The sequence below is a fragment of the Pristiophorus japonicus genome, chromosome 5 (assembly GCF_044704955.1).
Source record: "Pristiophorus japonicus isolate sPriJap1 chromosome 5, sPriJap1.hap1, whole genome shotgun sequence".
Lineage (NCBI taxonomy): Eukaryota > Metazoa > Chordata > Chondrichthyes > Pristiophoridae > Pristiophorus > Pristiophorus japonicus.
Window position 1 is genome coordinate 298,201,871 of NC_091981.1, and position 20,462 is coordinate 298,222,332.

Consider the following 20,462-nt stretch of genomic DNA (forward strand, 5'->3'; position numbering starts at 1 on the left):
AACCGCTCTGCATATACACAAACCGCCCTGCATATACATAACCCACCCTGCATATACACAAACTGCTCTCAATCCATAGAAACTGCTCTGTGTATACACAAACAACTCTGAATCCATGGAAACTGCCCTGCATACACACAAACCGCCTTGCGTATATAACAAAGTGCCCTGTGTATACACAAACTGCCCTGCCTATACACAAATCACCCTGCATATACACAAACCTCTCTGCCTGTATACAAACCAGCATGCATATAAGCAAACCGCCCTGCAAATACGCAATCCGCCCTACGTATACACAGACCGCCTTGCGAATACACAGACCGCCCTGTGTATACACAGACAACCCTGCGTATACACAAACCACCCTGCTTAAACGCAAACTGTCCTGCGTATACACAGACCGCCTTGCGTTTACAGAGACTGCCCTGCGTATTCACAAACTGCCCCAAACCCACAGAGACGGCTCTGTCGATACACAAACCGCTTTAACAAATTGGGAAAGTGTCAGGAAATCTAAGTGAAAGACATTGAGAATCTCCCACCTGTTGCAGCTCCCTCTCGATCTCCGTGGCTCTCTGCACGATGGGCCCCCGGACTGCATATTCCACCTTTTTGATCTGCTGGTTCATGGAGTCCAGAGTCAGCACCTTGTGCCAGGCAGCGGCCGCCGAGCCATTGACCCCGTCGGTGGACATGGTCTCCACACTCGAGCCGAGAGCGGGCGGATTCCTACGGGAAAGGAGGAGAGATTTGAGTAAAGGAGCCCGGACCTTGAACCTCCCCGGACCCAGCGCAAAGTGATGTGGAAGGAGTCTGGGGCTGGCTGAGAGAGCGAGCAGAGAGGAGGACATAGCGGAGGGTCGGAGGGAAGATGATCGATCTCTGGCCTTTATACAAGGTGAGCAGAGTGGGAGAGGGAGAAAGTTGATTATTGATTTGCAGAGTAAAGTTTAATGATCCGCCTGGTTTGACGTTGAGTGTCGACGTATTATTAGCAAGAGGCATTTCCAAATTCTGAACCTTGATCGGTCTCCAGAAGGGAAGATTAATGGGACACAGCTGGAGGAGAGGGGAGGAGGGAAAAATACAGTGGACCCCCCGAGAGAGAAACTGACAGGGCGAAACTCACACGAAACTGACACGTTGCAAGAAGCAACTTTCTGAAAGTCATGAAAAAGTTTCCAAAAAAGTTGCTACTTTTGTCATATTCCTTTCTTGAAGAGGGGCTGAGAAGGAGGGGGGAATAGCTTGCACCTAGCTGGGTCCCCACAGGAGATCGGGATATACCAACCTGCGACAGCTCGGCCAGAAACCAAACACACTGTCTGGCTATGATCTGGCCCCAGGCCAGGGCTGTTTAATTGGTGAATGGGAATCACACCCAAGTGGGACAGCAGGGGATGGACTGGATTCATCAGGGACACTGGGAAAGGTGCAGAAGGTAGATCATTCAGAGAGAGAGGGGGTAAATCCCAGCTCCCGGGTTCTCTATCACTCTTACGTTCTCTGTCTTATTTTAAATTCTCTGCTTATTTTTTTTTCAAATCTTAGTCTTCATTGAAAGAAATGATTGGAGAAACAATCCCTGGCTAAGCTCGCAGGCTCCACTCACTGGCCGCGTGTGTAAAATAATATTCATGAAGTGAAGTGACGTCCCTTTTTTTCATCATCGTTCCTGGGATGTGGGTGTTGCTGGCAAGGTCGCATTTATTGGCTATCCCTAATTGGAGCTCTTAAAAGATAGGTGATTTCCTTCAGAGAGTTTTAAAGGGCAGCGTGTCGACCGACTGAGCTTCCTTTCCTTCAACCACTGTCTGTCCCACCTGTGACAGACTGTAATTCCCGTATTGGACTGTTCAGTCACCTAAGAACTCACTTTTAGAGTGGAAGCAAGTCTTCCTCGATTCTGAGGGACTGCCTATGATGATGATGCAAGATAATGCCCTGATTACAATGTTGTCCAGCCCAGGTTGTTACTTTTGTCTTTTTTCCAATTCATTCTCGGGTGTGAGCCTCTGACAGTGCAGCGCTGCCTCAGTACTGCCCCTCTGACAGTGCAGCACTCCCTCAGTACTACCCCTCCAATAGTGCAGCGCTCCCTCAGTACTGCCCCTCCAACAGTGCAGCACTCCCTCAGTGCACTCCCTCAGTACTGCCCCTCCGACAGTGCAGCACTCCCTCAGTACTGCCCCTCCGACAGTGCAGTGCTCCTCAGTACTGCCCCTCCGACAGTACAGCACTTCCTCAGTACTGACCCTCCAACAGTGCAGCACTCCCTCAGTGCACTCCCTCAGTACTGCCCCTCCGACAGTGCAGCACTCCCTCAGTACTGCCCCTCCAACAGTGCAGTGCTCCTCAGTACTGCCCCTCCCACAGTGCAGCACTCCCTCAGTATTGCCCCTCCGATAGTGCAGCGCTCCCTCAGTACTGCCTCTCCAACAGTGCAGTAATCCCTCAATACTGCCCCTCCGATAGTGCAGCGCTCCCTCAGTACTGCCCCTCCAACAGTGCAGTACTCCCTCAATACTGTCCCTCCGATAGTGCAGCGCTCCCTCAGTACTGCCCCTGACAGTGCAGGGGTCCCTCAGTACTGACCCTCTGACAGTGTCGCACTCCCTTAGTACTGCACTGAAGTATCAGCAAAGATTTTGTTCCCAAGTATATTAGGGGATTAAGTGTGACAATCAAAAATCATTGCCCTTTTAAATAGTCTTTCTTTGATTTCACTTTTTACGACTTTCTCCATGTGCATATAAACATCTGCAAGTTGTCAAATCAGGAATAGCCATCTCCATAAACCGGCTGCCACCAAACGGGCAAATGCTTCCTGCACCAGTCTTAGGCCGCACCAGTCTTAGGCCACCCCAATCTGCGAGTGAACAGCACCGCAGGTTGGGAGGATAAAAGAGCATACCACTGCAGCTTCCAGCATGAGCTGCTACAAGTGTGTAACGGCTTTGAAGGTCGGGCATATGAGCGGCGAGAGATTGTGGCGGATGTGCGGCGAATGATTGAGGCGGAGGAGCGGCGAGGGATCATGGCTGAGATTCGGCAAGAGATCGTGGCGGAGGTGCTGTGAATGTTTTGTGGCGGAGGAGCAGCGAGTGTTTTTGTGATGGAGGTGCGGCGAGAGATCGGGGTGAAGGTACGGCGAATGAGGGTATGGGGCCCAGAAGAGCCGAGGGCCCAGGGGCAGCGTGGGCCAGCCCACACTGTGATATGTGTGCGCACTGGGTCCCTGCAGCAGAACAGGTCTCCAGTCGTCCTGGTTAACCCTTGTCAGTGGATAAAGGCCTAGCTCTGTCAAGCCCGTGTGGTGGCTGGTCTACAACGGTCATCACACGTTAAAAAAATCCACGCACAGGCATCTTCCACCCCCTCAATTGGAGTTCAGGACTGGAACATCGAGTCCTTCATTGAAACATCTGTGAACTCGTGTGGAAGCAAGTCATCCTCGTTTGAAGTACTGCCCCTCCGACAGTTCAGCACTCCCTCAGTACTGACCCTCCGACAGTGCAGCGCTCCCTCAGTACTGCCCCTCCGACAGTGCAGCGCTCCCTCAGTACTGCCCCTCCGACAGTGCAGCACTCCCTCAGTACTGCCCCTCCGACAGTGCAGCACTCCCTCAGTACTGACCCTCCGACAGTGCAGCGCTCCCTCAGTACTGCCCCTCCGACAGTGCAGCGCTTCCTCAGTACTGCCCCTCCGACAGATCAGCGCTCACTGCCCCTCCGACAATGCAGTGCTCCCTCAGTACTGACCCTCCGACAGTGCAGCACTCCCTCAGTACTGCCCCTCCGACAGTGCAGCGCTCACTGCCCCTCCGACAGTGCAGCACTCCCTCAGTACTGCCCCTCCGACAGTGCAGCACTCCCTCAGTACTGCCCTGGAGTATGGGCCCTGGATTCAAATCCCTGGATCAGTGAGAGCGAACTGTTCCACCAGGGAACATCACAACAAAGGGGGAAGTTTGCGAGCTGTGGCCACTTGCTGTGGACTGTCAGAGAGTGCGGCTGGGGGCGCCCCACCCGGGTCTCTGTGAATGAGCTGGAGCCCAGGGGCTGGGTCTGGGGGGGAAGTGCACTGGACTGGGGCGCTGCGGCGCACCTTGGAGCGCCCCAGCCCAGTGCACCTTGGGGTTGCGCCGAGCAGCAGGTGGGCGCAATGGGCGGGCTGCGCGGCACTGACCTGAGCTTTCTGAGCGCTGCGCTCACCCTGAGCAGCAGTCCTCGGGCGCTCGGGGTCTATTGCCTCCCCCTCTACACCAAGGCTGGCTTTCACAGAGCCGCGCTCCCCACAGCCATTGGCGCAAACTCCGCTCAAACTGCCTTGGGAGTGCCGGGGTGTGAGGCGTCACAGACATAGGCACATCACACAGCCCCGCCGCCTCATGCGGTCACCCAGACACTGAGACAACTCAGGAGCTGGGGGCTGGTGCTTACACTGTGGGTGTGGCTCCCACAGCAGGCGCTTGAGACTAGCTAGATAATCAGATGAAGACCAAAGGAAGAGAAGGATATATTAGTGGGGTGTGCTGAAATGGGGTGGGGGACAAATTGAGGGCTGTGATCGCCTGGCCCGGATGTCCCGGCCCCCACGTGGAATCAGGCCGCGTGCTCCTCAAAGCTACAACGCCCCTCCCCATCCTGTAAAAATAAAATGGCGGCCCAGGGCGCGAAAGGCCTCCCCTTTAAGGGGCGCCCTCGCGAAGCTGGCATTGACACCTTGGCAATTTCCCCCCCGCGGGGGGAGGGAGGGGTTGCCGCGTACGATGATATCATCGGCGGCCGTGCGCCGGACCGGGTAGCTGATCGCGGGGTGCGACGCAATCGGCATGTTGCCTCCCCCTCCCGCAAAAAAAACCTCGGGGGCAATTTCCTGGCAGACGCAATCATCACCCGCCCCCACGGCGAAAAGGCCACTGCCTTCATTAGCCTCCTCGAGACACTAATGGGGCAAAAAAAGGCAGCTCACCACCACCTTCTCAAGGGCAGTTCGGGACGGACAATAAATGCCGGCCTTGCCAGCGACGCCCACATCGTGAGAAAGAGCGATATTAAATAACCCGATGGCCCAGAAATCTGACTGCAATGGAAATGACTATCCAGCGCTGCGTATAGCGGCCCGCCGATCCCATACTGCCCGTGTGTTATCACCACCCGAGATCAATCTCTGGGCCCATATCTCTATTCTGATCAAGCCATTCGGGCTGATCGGCCAATTGATGAGGAGTGATGACCACAGGGTGTGCTGGTTGGAATATTGTGGACCCACAGGCCTTGGTTTAATTCAATGGCTGCAACCCCCGCAGCCCCCTCCCAAGCAGTACGACCTCCGCGGGCCAAGCAAGGCCGCGAGCAGCAAATCAGGGCCTGAGCACCCATGCTCCATTTAACATACACTGTCCTTTCACATTGAAGGCAACAGACCAGGAGACAGCAACACACTCCTGATTGTCGGTCGGAAGAAAGACAGTACTTGCATTTCTATAGCGCCTTTCACAACCTCTGGTCGTCCCAAAGCATTTCACAGCCAATGAAGTACTTTTGAAGTGTAGTCACTGTTGTAATGTAGGAAATGCGGCAGACAATTTGCGCACAGCAAGCTCTCGCAGTCTGCAACAAGACAATGACCAGAAAAGCTGCTTTCAGTGATGCTGATGGCGGGATAAATATTGACCAGTTCACCAGGCTGAGCCTCTATGCTCTTCTTCGACATAGTGCGCTGAGATCTTTTACATTCTCCTGAGAGAGCAAATGGGGCCTTGGTTTAAAGTCTCAACTGCAAAACAGCACCTCCGCCACTGCAGCACTGCCTCAATACTGCTCCTCTGCCACTGCAGCACTCCCTCAATACTACCCCTCCGACAGTGCAGCGCTCCCTCAGTACTGCCCCTCCAACAGTGCAGCGCTCCCTCAGTACTGACCCTCCGACAATGCAGTGCTCCCTCAGTACTGCCCCTCCAACAGTGCAGCGCTCCCTCAGTACTGCCCTTCTGACAGTGCAGCACTCCCTCAGTACTGCCCCTCCGACAGTGCAGCGCTCCCTCAGTACTGCCCCTCCGACAGTGCAGCGCTCCCTCAGTACTGCTCCTCCGACAGTGCAGCGCTCCCTCAGTACTGCCCCTCCGACAGTGCAGCGCTCCCTCAGTACTGCCCCTCCGACAGTGCAGCGCTCCCTCAGTACTGCCCCTCCGACAGTGCAGCACTCCCTCAGTACTGCCCCTCCGACAGTGCAGCGCTCCCTCAGTACTGCCCCTCCGACAGTGCGGCGCTCCCTCAGTACTGCCCCTCCGATGGTGTGGCACTCCCTCAGTACTGTTCTTCTGATTTAGAAGCGAGGGTGACAGCAAAAATTGATTAAGGAATGTAGAATGTTTTCAACTAGATGCCGATAAAGCTAACCAACCTGACCAGAATGGCATTAACAGATCTCTTATTTGCTCAGGCCAGAAAACCCCCGGCTCCCATTCTCTTGGCAGAACATCTACGGCTGTGTCACGGGATCTAGTTTAGCAGCAGATACTCCTTCCATTGTGACAGAGCAGCAGAATATTGCAACAGCTGTGCATTATTCCGGTTGGAGTAATAAAGTGAGAGAACTAGAGAGGCGCTGAATCAAAGTGGTTGAAATATCTCAGTCTATAATGGAAACTGATCACAGAATGGAATAGCAGCGGTATCTGTGGTGTTTGCAGCATCCAAGTGAGCCACTGCCATTGTCCAGGGGAAACATCTGGATTATGAAACAAATTGTACCCCCTCCCCCCATGTTCTTTCTGAGCACGAGTCTATGCGGAATCTGGGGGAAGTGGCAAAACCTGCTGTGTGCAGTTGTGGAACCAGCCACTGAATTCCTTGACTCACTGAACACAGCATTTCCCAGCCGGGGCCCCAGCCTCTCCCTTCTTAAACCTGGTCTCACAATTAATCCCAGGCTTGGAAATTTGGTCGTGCCTCAGTTGAGACAGTGTCCCGGCCGGAGTGGTAAATTTCGTACCAGCAAATGGTTTGCGTCTGCCACTGCAAAATTCACCAGCTGGGCCCTGAGTACAGGGCGGGGCGCGAAGGGAGGCGTTGCACACCTCTTTTAGAGCGCGACGCCAGCTGAGCAAGGGAAAATCCCGGGCTAAATAGCCTGCTTCGGAGCGCCATAACAGAGGCCTGGCGGGGGCGGTGGGGGGGGGGGAACCAGGAAAAAAATCAACCAAAATCATTCCTGATACATAGCTCACGCCACCACAACATAAATCGCAAAAACAATTGAATAAAAACCAACCCACTTCCCTGAGGTGGGCATTAGTTACCTCATTGCAGCCGCTACAGGTCGGTCCGCCCGCTTTCACAGGCGGTCCCAGCAGGGGGCACTACGCAGTGTTACAAGTCGGACCACCCACTTCCACAGGCTGTCCCAGCAGGGGCGCTACGTAGTGCTACAGGTCGGTCCGCCCGCTTTCACAGGCGGTTCCAGCAGGGGGCGCTACGCAGTGCTACAGGTCGGTCCGCCCGCTTTCACAGGCGGTTCCAGCAGGGGGCGCTACGCAGTGCTACAGGTCGGTCCGCCCGCTTTCACAGGCGGTTCCAGCAGGAGGCGCTACGTAGTGCTATGAGTCGGCATGCCTGCTTCCACAGGCGGTCCCAGCAGGGGGGCGCTACGCAGTGCTACAGGTTGGACCACTCGCTTTCACAGGCGGTCCCAGCAGGGGGCGCTACGCAGTGCTACAGGTTGGACCACTCGCTTTCACAGGCGGTCCCAGCAGGGGGCGCTACGCAGTGCTATGGGTCGGGCGGCAGCCAAGAATCAAGCCGGTGTCGCCACCGTGAAGGTTGCACACCGGCTCGCCTCTCCCGGGCGGATCTGCCCCACCCCCTATCGATACCGGCACTGAATGATGCAACTGCTTACCGCCGCCATTTCCGCCCCTCAGGGGCACTAAGAGGTGGAACACAAGACTGAATTTCCACTCCACCAGTCTTTTACATTCATGGGATGTGAGCATCGCTGGCAAGGATGGCATTTATTGCCCGTCCCTACTTACCCTGAGAAGGTGGTAGAATCACAGGATCATACAGCGCTGAGGAGGGCTATTCAGTCCATCGTGCCTGTGCCGGCTCTTTGAAAGAGCTCTCCAGTTAGTCCCACTCCCCCTACTCTTCCCCCCAAAACACTGCAAATTTTCTCCTTGCATTCCCTTTTGACTGTTACTATTAAATCTGCTTCCACCGCCCTTTCAGGCAGCGCGTTCCAGATCAGAACAATTCATTGCATAAAAATATTCTCATATCACCTCTGGTTCTTTTGCCATTCACCTTAAATCTGTGTCCTCTGGTTGCCGCTGCCACTGGAAAAAGTTTCTCCTTATTAACTCTTTAAAAACCAGTCATGATTTTCAACACCTCTATCAAATCTTCTCTTAACCTTCGCTGCTCTAATGAGAACAATCCCAGCTTCTCCAGTCTATCCACATAACTGAAGTCCCTTATTCCTGGAACCATTCAGAGGGTCTAGTGAGAAGGAGGAACTGAGGGAAATCCTTATTAGTCGGGAAATTGTGTTGGGGAAATTGATGGGATTGAAGGCCGATAAATCCCCAGGGCCTGATGGACTGCATCCCAGAGTACTTAGAGGTGACCTTGGAAATAGCGGATGCATTGACAGTCATTTTCCAACATTCCATAGACTCTGGATCAGTTCCTATGAAGTGGAGGGTAGCCAATGTAACCCCACTTTTTAAAAAAGGAGGGAGAGAGAAAACAGGGAATTATAGACCGGTCAGCCTGACATCGGTAGTGGGTAAAATGATGGAATCAATTATTAAGGATGTCATAGCAGCGCATTTGGAAAGAGGTGACATGATAGGTCCAAGTCAGCATGGATTTGTGAAAGGGAAATCATGCTTGACAAATCTTCTGGAATTTTTTGAGGATGTTGCCAGTAGAGTGGACAAGGGAGAACCAGTTGATGTGGTGTATTTGGACTTTCAGAAGGCTTTCGACAAGGTCCCACACAAGAGATTAATGTGCAAAGTTAAAGCACATGGGATTGGGGGTAGTGTGCTGACGTGGATTGAGAACTGGTTGTCAGACAGGAAGCAAAGAGTCGGAGTAAATGGGTACTTTTCAGAATGGCAGGCAGTGGCTAGTGGGGTACCACAAGGTTCTGTGCTGGGGCCCCAGCTGTTTACATTGTACATTAATGATTTAGACGAGCGGATTAAATGTAGTATCTCCAAATTTGCGGATGACACTAAGTTGGGTGGCAGTGTGAGCTGCGAGGAGGATGCTATGAGGCTGCAGAGTGATTTGGATAGATTAGGTGAGTGGGCAAATGCATGGCAGATGAAGTATAATGTGGATAAACGTGAGGTTATCCACTTTGGTGGTAAAAACAGAGAGACAGACTATTATCTGAATGGTGACAGATTAGGAAAAGGGGAGGTGCAACGAGACCTGGGTGTCATGGTACATCAGTCATTGAAGGTTGGCATGCAGGTGCAGCAGGCGGTTAAGAAAGCAAATGGCATGTTGGCCTTCATAGCGAGGGGATTTGAGTACGGGGCAGGGAGGTGTTGCTACAGTTGTACAGGGCTTTGGTGAGGCCACACCTGGAGTATTGTGTACAGTTTTGGTCTCCTAACTTGAGGAAGGACGTTCTTGCTATTGAGGGAGTGCAGCGAAGGTTCACCAGACTGATTCCCAGGATGGCGGGACTGACATATCAAGAAAGACTGGATCAACTTGGCTTGTATTCACTGGAGTTCAAGAATTTGAGGGGACCTCATAGAAACGTTTAAAATTCTGACGGGGTTAGACAGGTTAGATGCAGGAAGAATGTTCCCAATGTTGGGGAAGTCCAGAACCAGGGGTCACAGTCTAAGGATAAGGGGTAAGCCATTTAGGACCGAGATGAGGAGAATCTTCTTCACCCAGAGAGTGGTGAACCTGTGGAATTCTCCACCACAGAAAGCTGTTGAAGCCAATTCACTAAATATATTCAAAACGGAATTCGATGTCGTCCTTACTACTAGGGGGATCAAGGGGTATGGTGAGAAAGCAGGAATGGGGTACTGAAGTTGCATGTTCAGCCATGAACTCATTGAATGGTGGTGCAGGCTCGAAGGGCCGAATGGCCTATTCCTGCACCTATTTTCCATGTTTCTATGTTTGTAAATCTCCTCTGCACCTCTTTAAGGCTTTTTGGAAAAGCATGATTCAATCAAGCAGAGTCAGCATGGTTTTATGAAAGGGAAATCACGTTTGATAAATTTGCTGGAGTTCTTTGAGGATGTAACGAGTACCGTGGATAAGAGGGAACCAGTGGATGTGGTGTATTTGGATTTCCAGAAGGCATTTGATAATGTGCCACATAAAAGGTTACTGCACAACATAAAAATTCACGGGGTTGGGGATAATATATTAGCATGGATAGAGGATTGGTTAACTGACAGAAAACAGAGAGTCGGGATAAAAGGGTAATTTTCCGATTGGCAAACAATAACTAGTGGGGTGCCGCAGGGATCAGTGCTGGGGCCTCAACTATTTACAATCTATATTAATGACTGGAGCTGCGGGTGGATGAACTCTGGAGCATCCACGATGCTGAGAATGACGTGAATAGCACGTGTAGCGAGTTGGTCTTACCGCAGGTAAAGGGTACACAGCCAGATAGGGAATGGGTGACCAGCAGGAAGAGCAGTGCAAGGAAGGTAGTGCAGGGGTCCCCTGCGGTCATCCCCCTACAAAACAGATACACTGCTTTGGGTACTGTTGAGGGCGATGACTCATCAGGGGAGGGCAGCAGCAGCCAAGTTCATGGCACCGTGGGTGGCTCTGCTGCACAGGAGGACAGGAAAAAGAGTGGGAGAGCAATAGTGATAGAGGATTCAATTGTAAGGGGAATAGATAGGCGTTTCTGCGGCTGCAACCGAGACTCCAGATGGTATGTTGCCTCCCTGGTGCACGTGTCAAGGATGTCTCGGTGCGGGTGCAGGACATTCTGAAAAGGGAGGGTGAACAGCCAGTTGTCGTGGTGCATATAGGTACCAACGATATAGGTAAAAAAAGGGATGAGGTCCTACGAGACGAATTTAGGGAGCTAGGAGCTAAATTAAAAAGTAGGACCTTAAAAGTAGTAATCTCGGGATTGCTACCAGTGTCACGTGCTAGTCAGAGTAGGAATCGCAGGATATCTCAGATGAATACGTGGCTTGAGGAGTGGTGCACAAGGGAAGGATTCAAATTCCTGGGACATTGGAACCGGTTCTGAGGGAGGTGGGACCAGTACAAACTGGTCGGTCTGCACCTGGGCAGGACTGGAACCAATGTCCTAGGGGGAGTGTTTGATAGTGCTGTTGGGTAGCAGTTAAACGAATACGGCAGGGGGATGGGAACCTATGCAGGGAGACAGAGGGAAGTAGAATGGGGCAAGAAGCAAAAGATAGAAAGAAGAAAAGTAAAAGTGGAGGGAGAGAAACCTAAGGCAAAAAGCAGAAAGGGCCACATTACACCAAAATTCTAAAAGGGCAAAGTGTGTTAGAAAGACAAACATGAAGGCTCTGTGCCTCAATGCGAGGAGTATTCAGAATAAGGTGGACGAATTAACTGCGCAGATAGCAGTTAACGGGCATGATGTAATTGGCATCATGGAGACATGGCTCCAGGGTGACCAAGGCTGGGAACTCAACATCCAGGCGTATTCAACATTTAGGAAGGATAGACAGAAAGGAAAAGGAGGTGGGGTGGCATTGCTGGTTAAAGAGAAAATTAATGCAATAGTAAGAAAGGACATTAGCTTGGATGATGTGGAATTGGGATGGGTGGAGCTACGGAATACCAAAGGGCAGAAAATGCTAGTGGGAGTTGTGCACAGACCACTACACAGTAGTAGTAAGGTTGGGAACAGCATCAAACAAGAAATTAGGGATGCATGCAATAAAGGTACAGCAGTTATCATGGGTGACTTTAATCTACATATTGATTAGGCTAACCAAAGTGGTAGCAATGCGGTGGAGGAGGATTTCCTGGAGTGTATTAGGGATGGGTTTCGAGACCAATATGTTGAGGAACCAACTAGGGAGCTGGCCTTCCTAGACTGAGCGCTGTGTAATGAGAAAGGACTAATTAGCAACCTTTTTGTGCGAGGCCACTTGGGGAAGAGTGACCATAACATGGTAGAATTCATTATTAAGATGGAAAGTGACACAGTTAATTCAGAAACTAGGGTCCTGAACTTAATGAAAGGTAACTTTGATGGTTTGAGGCGTGAATTGGCTAGAATAGACTGGCAAATGATACTTAAAGGGTTGACGGTGGATAGGCAATGGCAAACATTTAAAGATCACATGGATGAACTTCAGCAATTGTACATCCCTGTCTGGAGTAAAAATAAAAAAAGGAAGGTGGCTCAACCGCGGCTAACAAGGGAAATGAAGGATAGTGTTAAATCCAAGGAAGAGGCATACAAATTGGCTAGAAAAAGCAACAAACCTGAGGACTGGGAGAAATTTAGAATTCAGCAGAGGAGGACAAAGGGTTTAATTAAGAGGGGGAAAATAGAGTACGAGAAGAAGCTTGCAGGGAACATAAAAACTGACTGCAAAAGCTTCTATAGATATGTGAAGAGAAAAAGATTAGTGAAGACAAACGTAGGCCCCTTGCAGTCAGACTCAGGTGAATTTATAATGGGGAACAAAGAAATGGCAGACCAATTGAACAAATACTTCAGTTCTGTCTTCACAAGGGAAGACACAAATCACCTTCTGGAAGTACTAGGGGACCGAGTCTCTAGTGAGAAGGAGGAACTGAAGGATATCCTTATTAGGCAAGAAATTGTGTTAGGGAAATTGATGGGATTGAAAGCCGATAAATCCCTGGGGCCTGATAGTCTGCATCCCAGAGTACTTAAGGAAGTGGCCCTAGAAATAGTGGATGCATTGGTGATCATTTTCCAACAGTCTATCGACTCTGGATCAGTTGCTATGGACTGGAGGGTAGCTAATGTAACACCACTTTTTAAAAAGGGAGGGAGAGAGAAAGTGGGCAATTATTCACCGGTTAGCCTGACATCAGTCGTGGGAAAATGTTGGAATCAATTATTAAGGATGAAATAGCAACATATTTGGAAAGCAGTGACAGGATCGGCCCAAGTCAGCATGGATTTGTGAAGGGGAAATCATGCTTGACAAATCTTTTGGAATTTTTTGAGGATGTAACTAGTAGAGTGGACAAGGGAGAACCAGTGGATGTAGTGTATTTGGACTTTCAAAAGGCTTTTGACAAGGTCCCACACAAGAGATTGGTGTGCAAAATCAAAGCACAAGTTATTGGGGGTAATATACCAACGTGGATAGAGAACTGGTTGGCAGACAGAAAGCAGAGAGTCGGGATAAACGGGTCCTTTTCAAAATGGCAGGCAGTGACTAGTGGAGTGCCGCAGGGCTCAGTGCTGGGAACCCAGCTCCTTACAATATACATAAATGATTTGGATGAAGGAATTGAGATGACACTAAACTGGGTGGCGGTGTGAGCTGTGAGGGGGACGCTAGGAGGCTGCAGGGTGACTTGGACAGGTTAGGTGAGTGGGCAAATGCATGGCAGATGCAGTATAATGTGGATAAATGTGAGGCTATCCACTTTGGGGCAAAAACGCGAAGACAGAATATTAGCTGAATGGTGGCAGATTAGGAAAAGGGGAGGTGCAACGAGACCTGGGTGTCATGGTTCATCAGTCATTGAAAGTTGGCATACAGGTACAGCAGGCGGTGAAGAAGGCAAATGGTATGTTGGTATTCATAGCTAGGGGATTTGAGTATAGGAGCAGGGAGGTCTTACTGCAGTTGTACAGTGCCTTGGTGAGGACTCACCTGGAATATTGTGTTCAGTTTTGGTCTCCTAATCTGAGGAAGGACGTTCTTGTTATTGAGGGAGTGCAGCGAAGGTTCACCAGACTGATTCCCGGGATGGCAGGACTGACATATGAGGAGAGACTGGATCAACTGGGCCTTTATACATTGGAGTTTAGAAGGATGAGAGGAGATCTCATAGAAACATGTAAGATTCTGACAGGACGGGACAGGTTTGATGCAGGTAAAATGTTCCCGATGTTAGGGAAGTCCAGAACCAGGGGACACAATCTTAGGATAAGGGGTAGGCCATTTAGGACTGAGATGAGGAGAAACTTCTTCACTTAGAGAGTTGTTAACCTGTGGAATTCCTTGCCGCAGAGAGTTGTTGATGCCAGTTCATTGGATATATTCAAGAGAGAGTTAGATATGGCCCTTACGGTTAAGGGGATCAAGGGGTATGGAGAGAAAGCAGGAAAGGGGTACTGAGGGAATGATCAGCCATGATCTTATTGAATGGTAGTGCAGGCTCGAAGGGCTGAATGGCCTACTCCTGCACCTATTTTCTATGTTTCTATAACTTGGATGAAGGGACCGAGTGTAATGTAGCCAACTTTGCTGATGATGCAAAGATGGGTGGGAAAGTAAATCGTGAGGAGGACTCAAGTAATCTAAAAAGGGATATAGACAGGCTAAATGAGTGCGCAAAAATTTAGCAAATGGAGTAATGTGGGAAAATGTGAGGTGATCCATTTTGGCAGAAATAATAGAAAAGCAAATTATAAGTTAAATGGAGAAAAATTGCAAACTGCTACAATACAGAGGGACCTGGGACTCCTTGTGCATGAAATACAAACAGTTAGCATGCAGGTACAGCAAGTAATCAGGAAGGCAAATGGAATGTTGGCCTTTATTGCAAAGGGGATGGAATATAAAAGCAGAGAAGTTCTGCTACAACTGTGCAGCGTATTGGTAAGGCCACACCTGGAGTATTGCTAACAGTTTTGGTTTCCGTATTTAAGGAAGGATATACTTGCATTGGAAGCTATTCAGAGAAGGTTCACTAGGTTGATTCCGGAGATGAGGGTGTTGACTTATGAAGATAGGTTGAGTAGATTGGGCCTATACTCATTGCAGTTCAGAAGAATGAGAGGTGATCTTATTGAAAGATATAAGATAATGAGGGGGGCTCGACATGGTGGATGCAGAGAGGATATTTCCACTCATAGGGGAAACTAAAACTAGGGGACATAGTCTTAGAATAAGGGGTCAAGCATTTAAAACTGAGATGAGGAGAAATTTCTTCTCTCAGAGGGTTGTAAATCTGTGGAATTCCCTGCCCCAGAGAGCTGTGGAGGCTGGGTCATTGAATATATTTAAAGCGGAGATAGACAGATTTTTGAGCGATAAGGGAGTAAAGGGTTATGAGGAGCGGGCAGGGAAGTGGAGCTGAGTCCATGATCAGATCAGCCATGATCTTATTGAATGGTGGAGCATATGGTATTGGGGGTAATGAACTCGTGGATAGAGAACTCGTTGGCAGACAGGAAGCAGAGAGTCAGGATAAATGGGTCCTTTTCAGAATGGCAGGCAGTGGGGTGCCGCAGGGCTCAGTGCTGAGACCCCAGCTCCTTACAATATACATAAATGATTTGGATGAAGGAATTGAGTGTAATATCTCCAAGTTTGCAGATGACACTAAGCTGGGTGAGGTGTGAGCTGCGAGGAGGACGCTAAGAGGCTGCAGGGTGACTTGGACATGTTAAGTGAGTGGGCAAATGCATGGCAGATGCAGTATAATGTGGATAAATGTGAGGTTATCCACTTTGGGGCAAAAACGCGAAGATAGAATATTAGCTGAATGGCGGCAGATTAGGAAAAGGGGAGGTGCAACGAGACCTGGGTGTTATGGTACATCAGTCATTGAAAGTTGGCATGCAGGTACAGCAGGCGGTGAAGAAAGTAAAAGGTATGTTGGCCTTCATAGCTAGGGGATTTGAGTATAGGAGCAGGGAGGTCTTACTGCAGTTGTACAGGGCCTTAGTGAGGCCTCGCCTGGAATATTGTGTTCAGTCTTGGTCTCCTAATCTGAGGAAGGATGTTTTTGCTATTGAGGGAGTGCAGCGAAGGTTCACCAGACTGATTCCCGGGATGGCAGGACTGACCTATGAGAGACTGGATCGACTGGGCCTGTATTCACTGGAGTTTAGAAGGATGAGAGGGGATCTCATAGAAACATATAAAATTCTGACGGGACTGGACAGGTTAGATGCAGGAAGAATGTTCCCGATGTTGGGGAAGTCCAGAACCAGGGGTCACAGTCTAAGGATAAGGGGTAAGCCATTTAGGACTGAGATGAGGAGAAACTTCTTCACTCAGAGAGTTGTTAACCTATGGAATTCCCGACCGCAGAGAGTTGTTGATGCCAGTTCGTTGGATATATTCAAGAGAGAGTTAGATGTGGCCCTTACGGTTAAAGGGATCAAGGGTTATGGAGAGAAAGCAGGAAAGGGATACTGAGGGAATGATCAGCCATGATCATATTGAATGGTGGTGCAGGCTCGAAGGGCCGAATGGCCTACTCCTGTACCTATTTTCTATGTTTCTATGTTTAACAACTTTCTTGCTTTTGTACTTTATTTCTCTATCTATAAAGCCCAGGGTGATTTTTCACATCCTTATCAACTTTAAGTTTAAGACCCTCATACTGCCCCTCCGACAGTGCAGCGCTCCCTCAGTATTGTCCCGCCGACAGTGCAGCACTCCCTCAGTACTGCCCCTCCGACAGTGCAGCACTCCCTCAGTACTGCCCCTCCGACAGTGCAGCACTCCCTCAGTATTGTCCCTCTGACAGTGCAGCACTCCCTCAGTACTGCCCCTCTGACAGTGCAGCGCTCCCTTAGTATTGTCCCGCCGACAGTGCCGCACTCCCTCAGTCCTGCCCCTCCGACAGTGCAGCACTCCCTCAGTACTGCCCCTCCGACAGTGCAGCGCTCCCTCAGTACTGCCCCTCCGACAGTGCGGCACTCCCTCAGTCCTGCCCCTCCGACAGTGCAGCACTCCCTCAGTACTGACCCTCCGACAGTGCCGCACTCCCTCAGTCCTGCCCCTCCGACAGTGCAGCACTCCCTCAGTACTGACCCTCCGACAGTGCAGCTCTCACTCAGTACTGCCCCTCCGACAGTGCAGCACTCCCTCAGTACTGCCCCTCCGACAGTGCAGCTCTCACTCAGTACTGCCCCTCCGACAGTGCAGCACTCCCTCAGTACTGCCCCTCCGACAGTGCAGCTCTCACTCAGTACTGCCCCTCCGACAGTGCAGCACTCCCTCAGTACTGACCCTCCGACAGTGCAGCTCTCACTCAGTACTGCCCCTCCGACAGTGCAGCACTCCCTCAGTACTGCCCCTCCGACAGTGCAGCTCTCACTCAGTACTGCCGCAGTGCAGTGTTCCCTCAGTACTATCCTTCTGATGGAATAGCGATGATTATGGGTTGGAGTATTTGGAGTGGGAATTGCACCCACGACCTCCAGATTCAGAGAGTCCCACACCGACTGTAGATATCAGCGAGCAGTGGCACCTCCTGGGTCGGTTACTGACTGTGCGACTGGGACTGAGTGCAGGGGTGCACCGACTGTAATGCGATGTGAGGAGGAGTCACTGGTGAGGAAGCTGAGAACAGTTGCTTCTTCACGAGCTTCTCGCTGTGCTCACACTTGTTGCTCCCTCGACTATGTGCCCATTCATGCTTTGCGTTCCATCAGATTGCAATCGGTCTTATGACCTCTGTGTTTCCAGCCTATAACAGGGGTGTTTTAATGACACACAGGAGGAAGTTGTAAACTGATATTTAAACAACTATTCCTCTGGTGCTTATTGTATGTCAAACCTGTTTGCAATCAGTTCAATGCTCCATTAACCTTTCGAGAGCTATAGGATTATCTCTCCTTTTAAATAACTGTAATACAGTACATTCATTGGCATGGACACAAAGCCACATGGATAGCATTTCCTGCCCATTTCTAGAGCCGCCTCCTGACTCACCTTTCCTACATTACAATAGTGACAACCCTTCAAAATCTACTCTGTGAAGCACTTTGTGATATCTGCTGGTCGTGAAAGGCGCTATAGAAATGCAAATCTTTCTTTTTTCTTTTTTTGGACAGGGCAGTAACAACAACTTGTATTTATACAGCGCCGTTAAGTTAGTGAAACTTCCCAAGGAGCTTCACAGCAGCGTTTTCAAACAGAATTTGACACCGAGCCACATAGGGCGATATTAGGGACAGGTGACCAAAAGCTGGGTGAAAGAGGGGGATTTTAAGAAGCGTCTTAAAGGAGGAGAGCGAGGTGGAGAGGTTTAGAGAAGGAATTCCAGAGCTTAGGGCCTAGGCAGCTGATGGCATGGCCGAAGGGGTGAGTGGGGCGAAGGGGGTGGGTGGGAGGGGGTGGGGGGGTCGGTGGGAGTGGGGCAAAGGGGGATGGATCAGGGGGGATGAGGGGGGCTGGGAGGAAGGGGTGTGGGGTGTGGGAAAGTGGGGGCAAAGAGGGTCGGTGGGAGGGGGGGCAAAGCAGTGTGGGTGGGAGGAGGGCGAAGGGGGGGGCAGGAGGGAGATGAGGGGGGATGGTGGGAGGGAGGAGGATGAGGTGAGTGGTTGGAGGTGGATGAGGGGGTGGGAAGAAGGGGTTCGAAGGGGGGGGTGGGTGAGGTTGGAGAGGGGAGGCAGGGCAGTTGGGGGAGGGTGTGAGGGTCTTGAACCAGCGGAGAGCACGAGCTGGAGCGAAGTGACTCCTCCACCATTTTGAAGCCCCGGGACTCATTTCAACGGGAGTGGTGAGCTCTGTCTCTCTCTCCCTCTCTGTCTGCCTCTCTCTCTCTCTGTCTGTCCCTCTCTGCTTCTCTCTCTCTCTGGTGGTTCTAGGTTGTGTTGCTGACTCATGGAGCACCGGCTCCTGCAACTCCCGTTGCTTTAACTTGCATTGGGTTAATAAGTGCTGACACATGGCCGGAGGTGGTATGACACAGAAATGTGGAAGAGATTCTTTGTTTAGATTTACGACCCTAGTTTTGGATTTAACTAAATCACTGTCAAACTTAATATAATATTCTATCATATTATGGTCACTCTTCCCTAAAGGCCCCTTTACTACAAGGTTATTAATTTACCCTTTCTCGTTGCACAATGCTAGCTTTAAAACAGCCTGTTCCCTGGTTGGTTTCTCAACACACTGATCTAGAAAACCATCTTGTATACATTCCATGTATGGTCCTCCACTCTATTACTGCAGATTAGGTTTGCCCAGTCTATATGTAGATTAAAGTCCCCCATGATTATTATATTACCCTTGTTACAGGCACTTCTAATTTCCTGGTGTATACTGTGCCCTATTTTACCACTACTGTTTGGGGGCCTATAAACAACTCTCACCGATGTTTCCTGCTCCTTGCTGTTTCTTAGCTCCATCCAAACTGATTCTACTTCTTGATTTTCTGAGCTAAGATCCTTCCTCGCTACTGCCTTTATTCCGTCCTTTATTATCAGGGCTGCCCCGCCTCCTTTTGCATTTTACCTATCTCTTCTAAAAGGTAAGTATCCTGGAATATTTAGTTCCCAACCTTGATCACTTTGCAACCAAATCTCCGTAATGGCTATCAGATCAAACCTATTCATTTCTATCTGCATTATTGATTCATCTATTTTGATGTGAATGCTTCAGATATCGTGCCTTTGGCTTTGACTTTTTTCTATTTTTCCCTGATGTCACTGTCAGTGATGTCCTATTACCTTTGTTACTCTCTGTCCCTTCCTGGCCCAATCTGCTTATTTTTGCCCAAAACTCTGCTCTGCTCCAAAGTCTTGACATTTCTCTTTCTGATTTTAAATTTAGTCTTTCCTGAATCCTCCTACCCCCTTCATTAGTTTAATGCCCTGTCTACTGCCCTAGTTATTCAATTCACCGGGATACTGGTTCCAGCCCGCTTCAAGTGGAGCCCGTCCCAACGGAACAGGACTGGTGCCAGTGCCCCTTGAAGGAAAACACCACTCTTTGAGCCACAGATTTCTAATCCGCATATCCCTATAACAATCCAGAGATTATTACCTTTGAGGTTCTGCTTTTTAATTTGGACCTCCAACTCCTCAAACTCTTTCAGCAGAACCTCATTCCTGGTTCTATCTATGTCATTGGTTCCTACGTGGACCACGGCAACTGTATCCTCCCTTTCCCACTCCGTTCTTCTCCAGCCACGAGATGTCTTTAACCCTGGCAACACAACCTATGGAACTCCCAGTTGCATCTGCAGAGAACAGTATCTATCCCTCTGACTATACTGTCCCCTACCACAACTACATTCCCTTTCACTCCTCCCACTTGAATGGCCTCCTGCACCACGGTGCCATGGTTAGCCTGTTCATCCATCCGGCAGGCTTTCCCCTCATCCACACAGGCAGCAAAAACCTCATACCTGTTGGATAAGGACAAATGCTGAGGCTCCTACAGCACTGCACCTGGGGTCCCCTTACCTGCCCGAGTTGCAGTCACACCCTCCTGTCCCTGACCACTAACCAGACCTGTACCACTCCAATACCCAAGGGGCGTGACTGCCTCCTGGATGAAA

General features: G+C 50.2%; 1 protein-coding gene across 1 annotated transcript in view; it reads right to left on the reverse strand.

Moving 5' to 3' along the window:
• The window catches only part of LOC139264179 (alanine aminotransferase 2-like), a 29,607-nt gene that overhangs the window by 367 nt on the left and 8,778 nt on the right, over positions 1-20,462 (reverse strand). Inside the window, exon 2 of the mRNA XM_070880264.1 lies at positions 546-732. Within this exon, the coding sequence (XP_070736365.1) occupies positions 546-732 (187 nt within the window). The remainder of the gene's footprint in view (positions 1-545; positions 733-20,462) is intronic.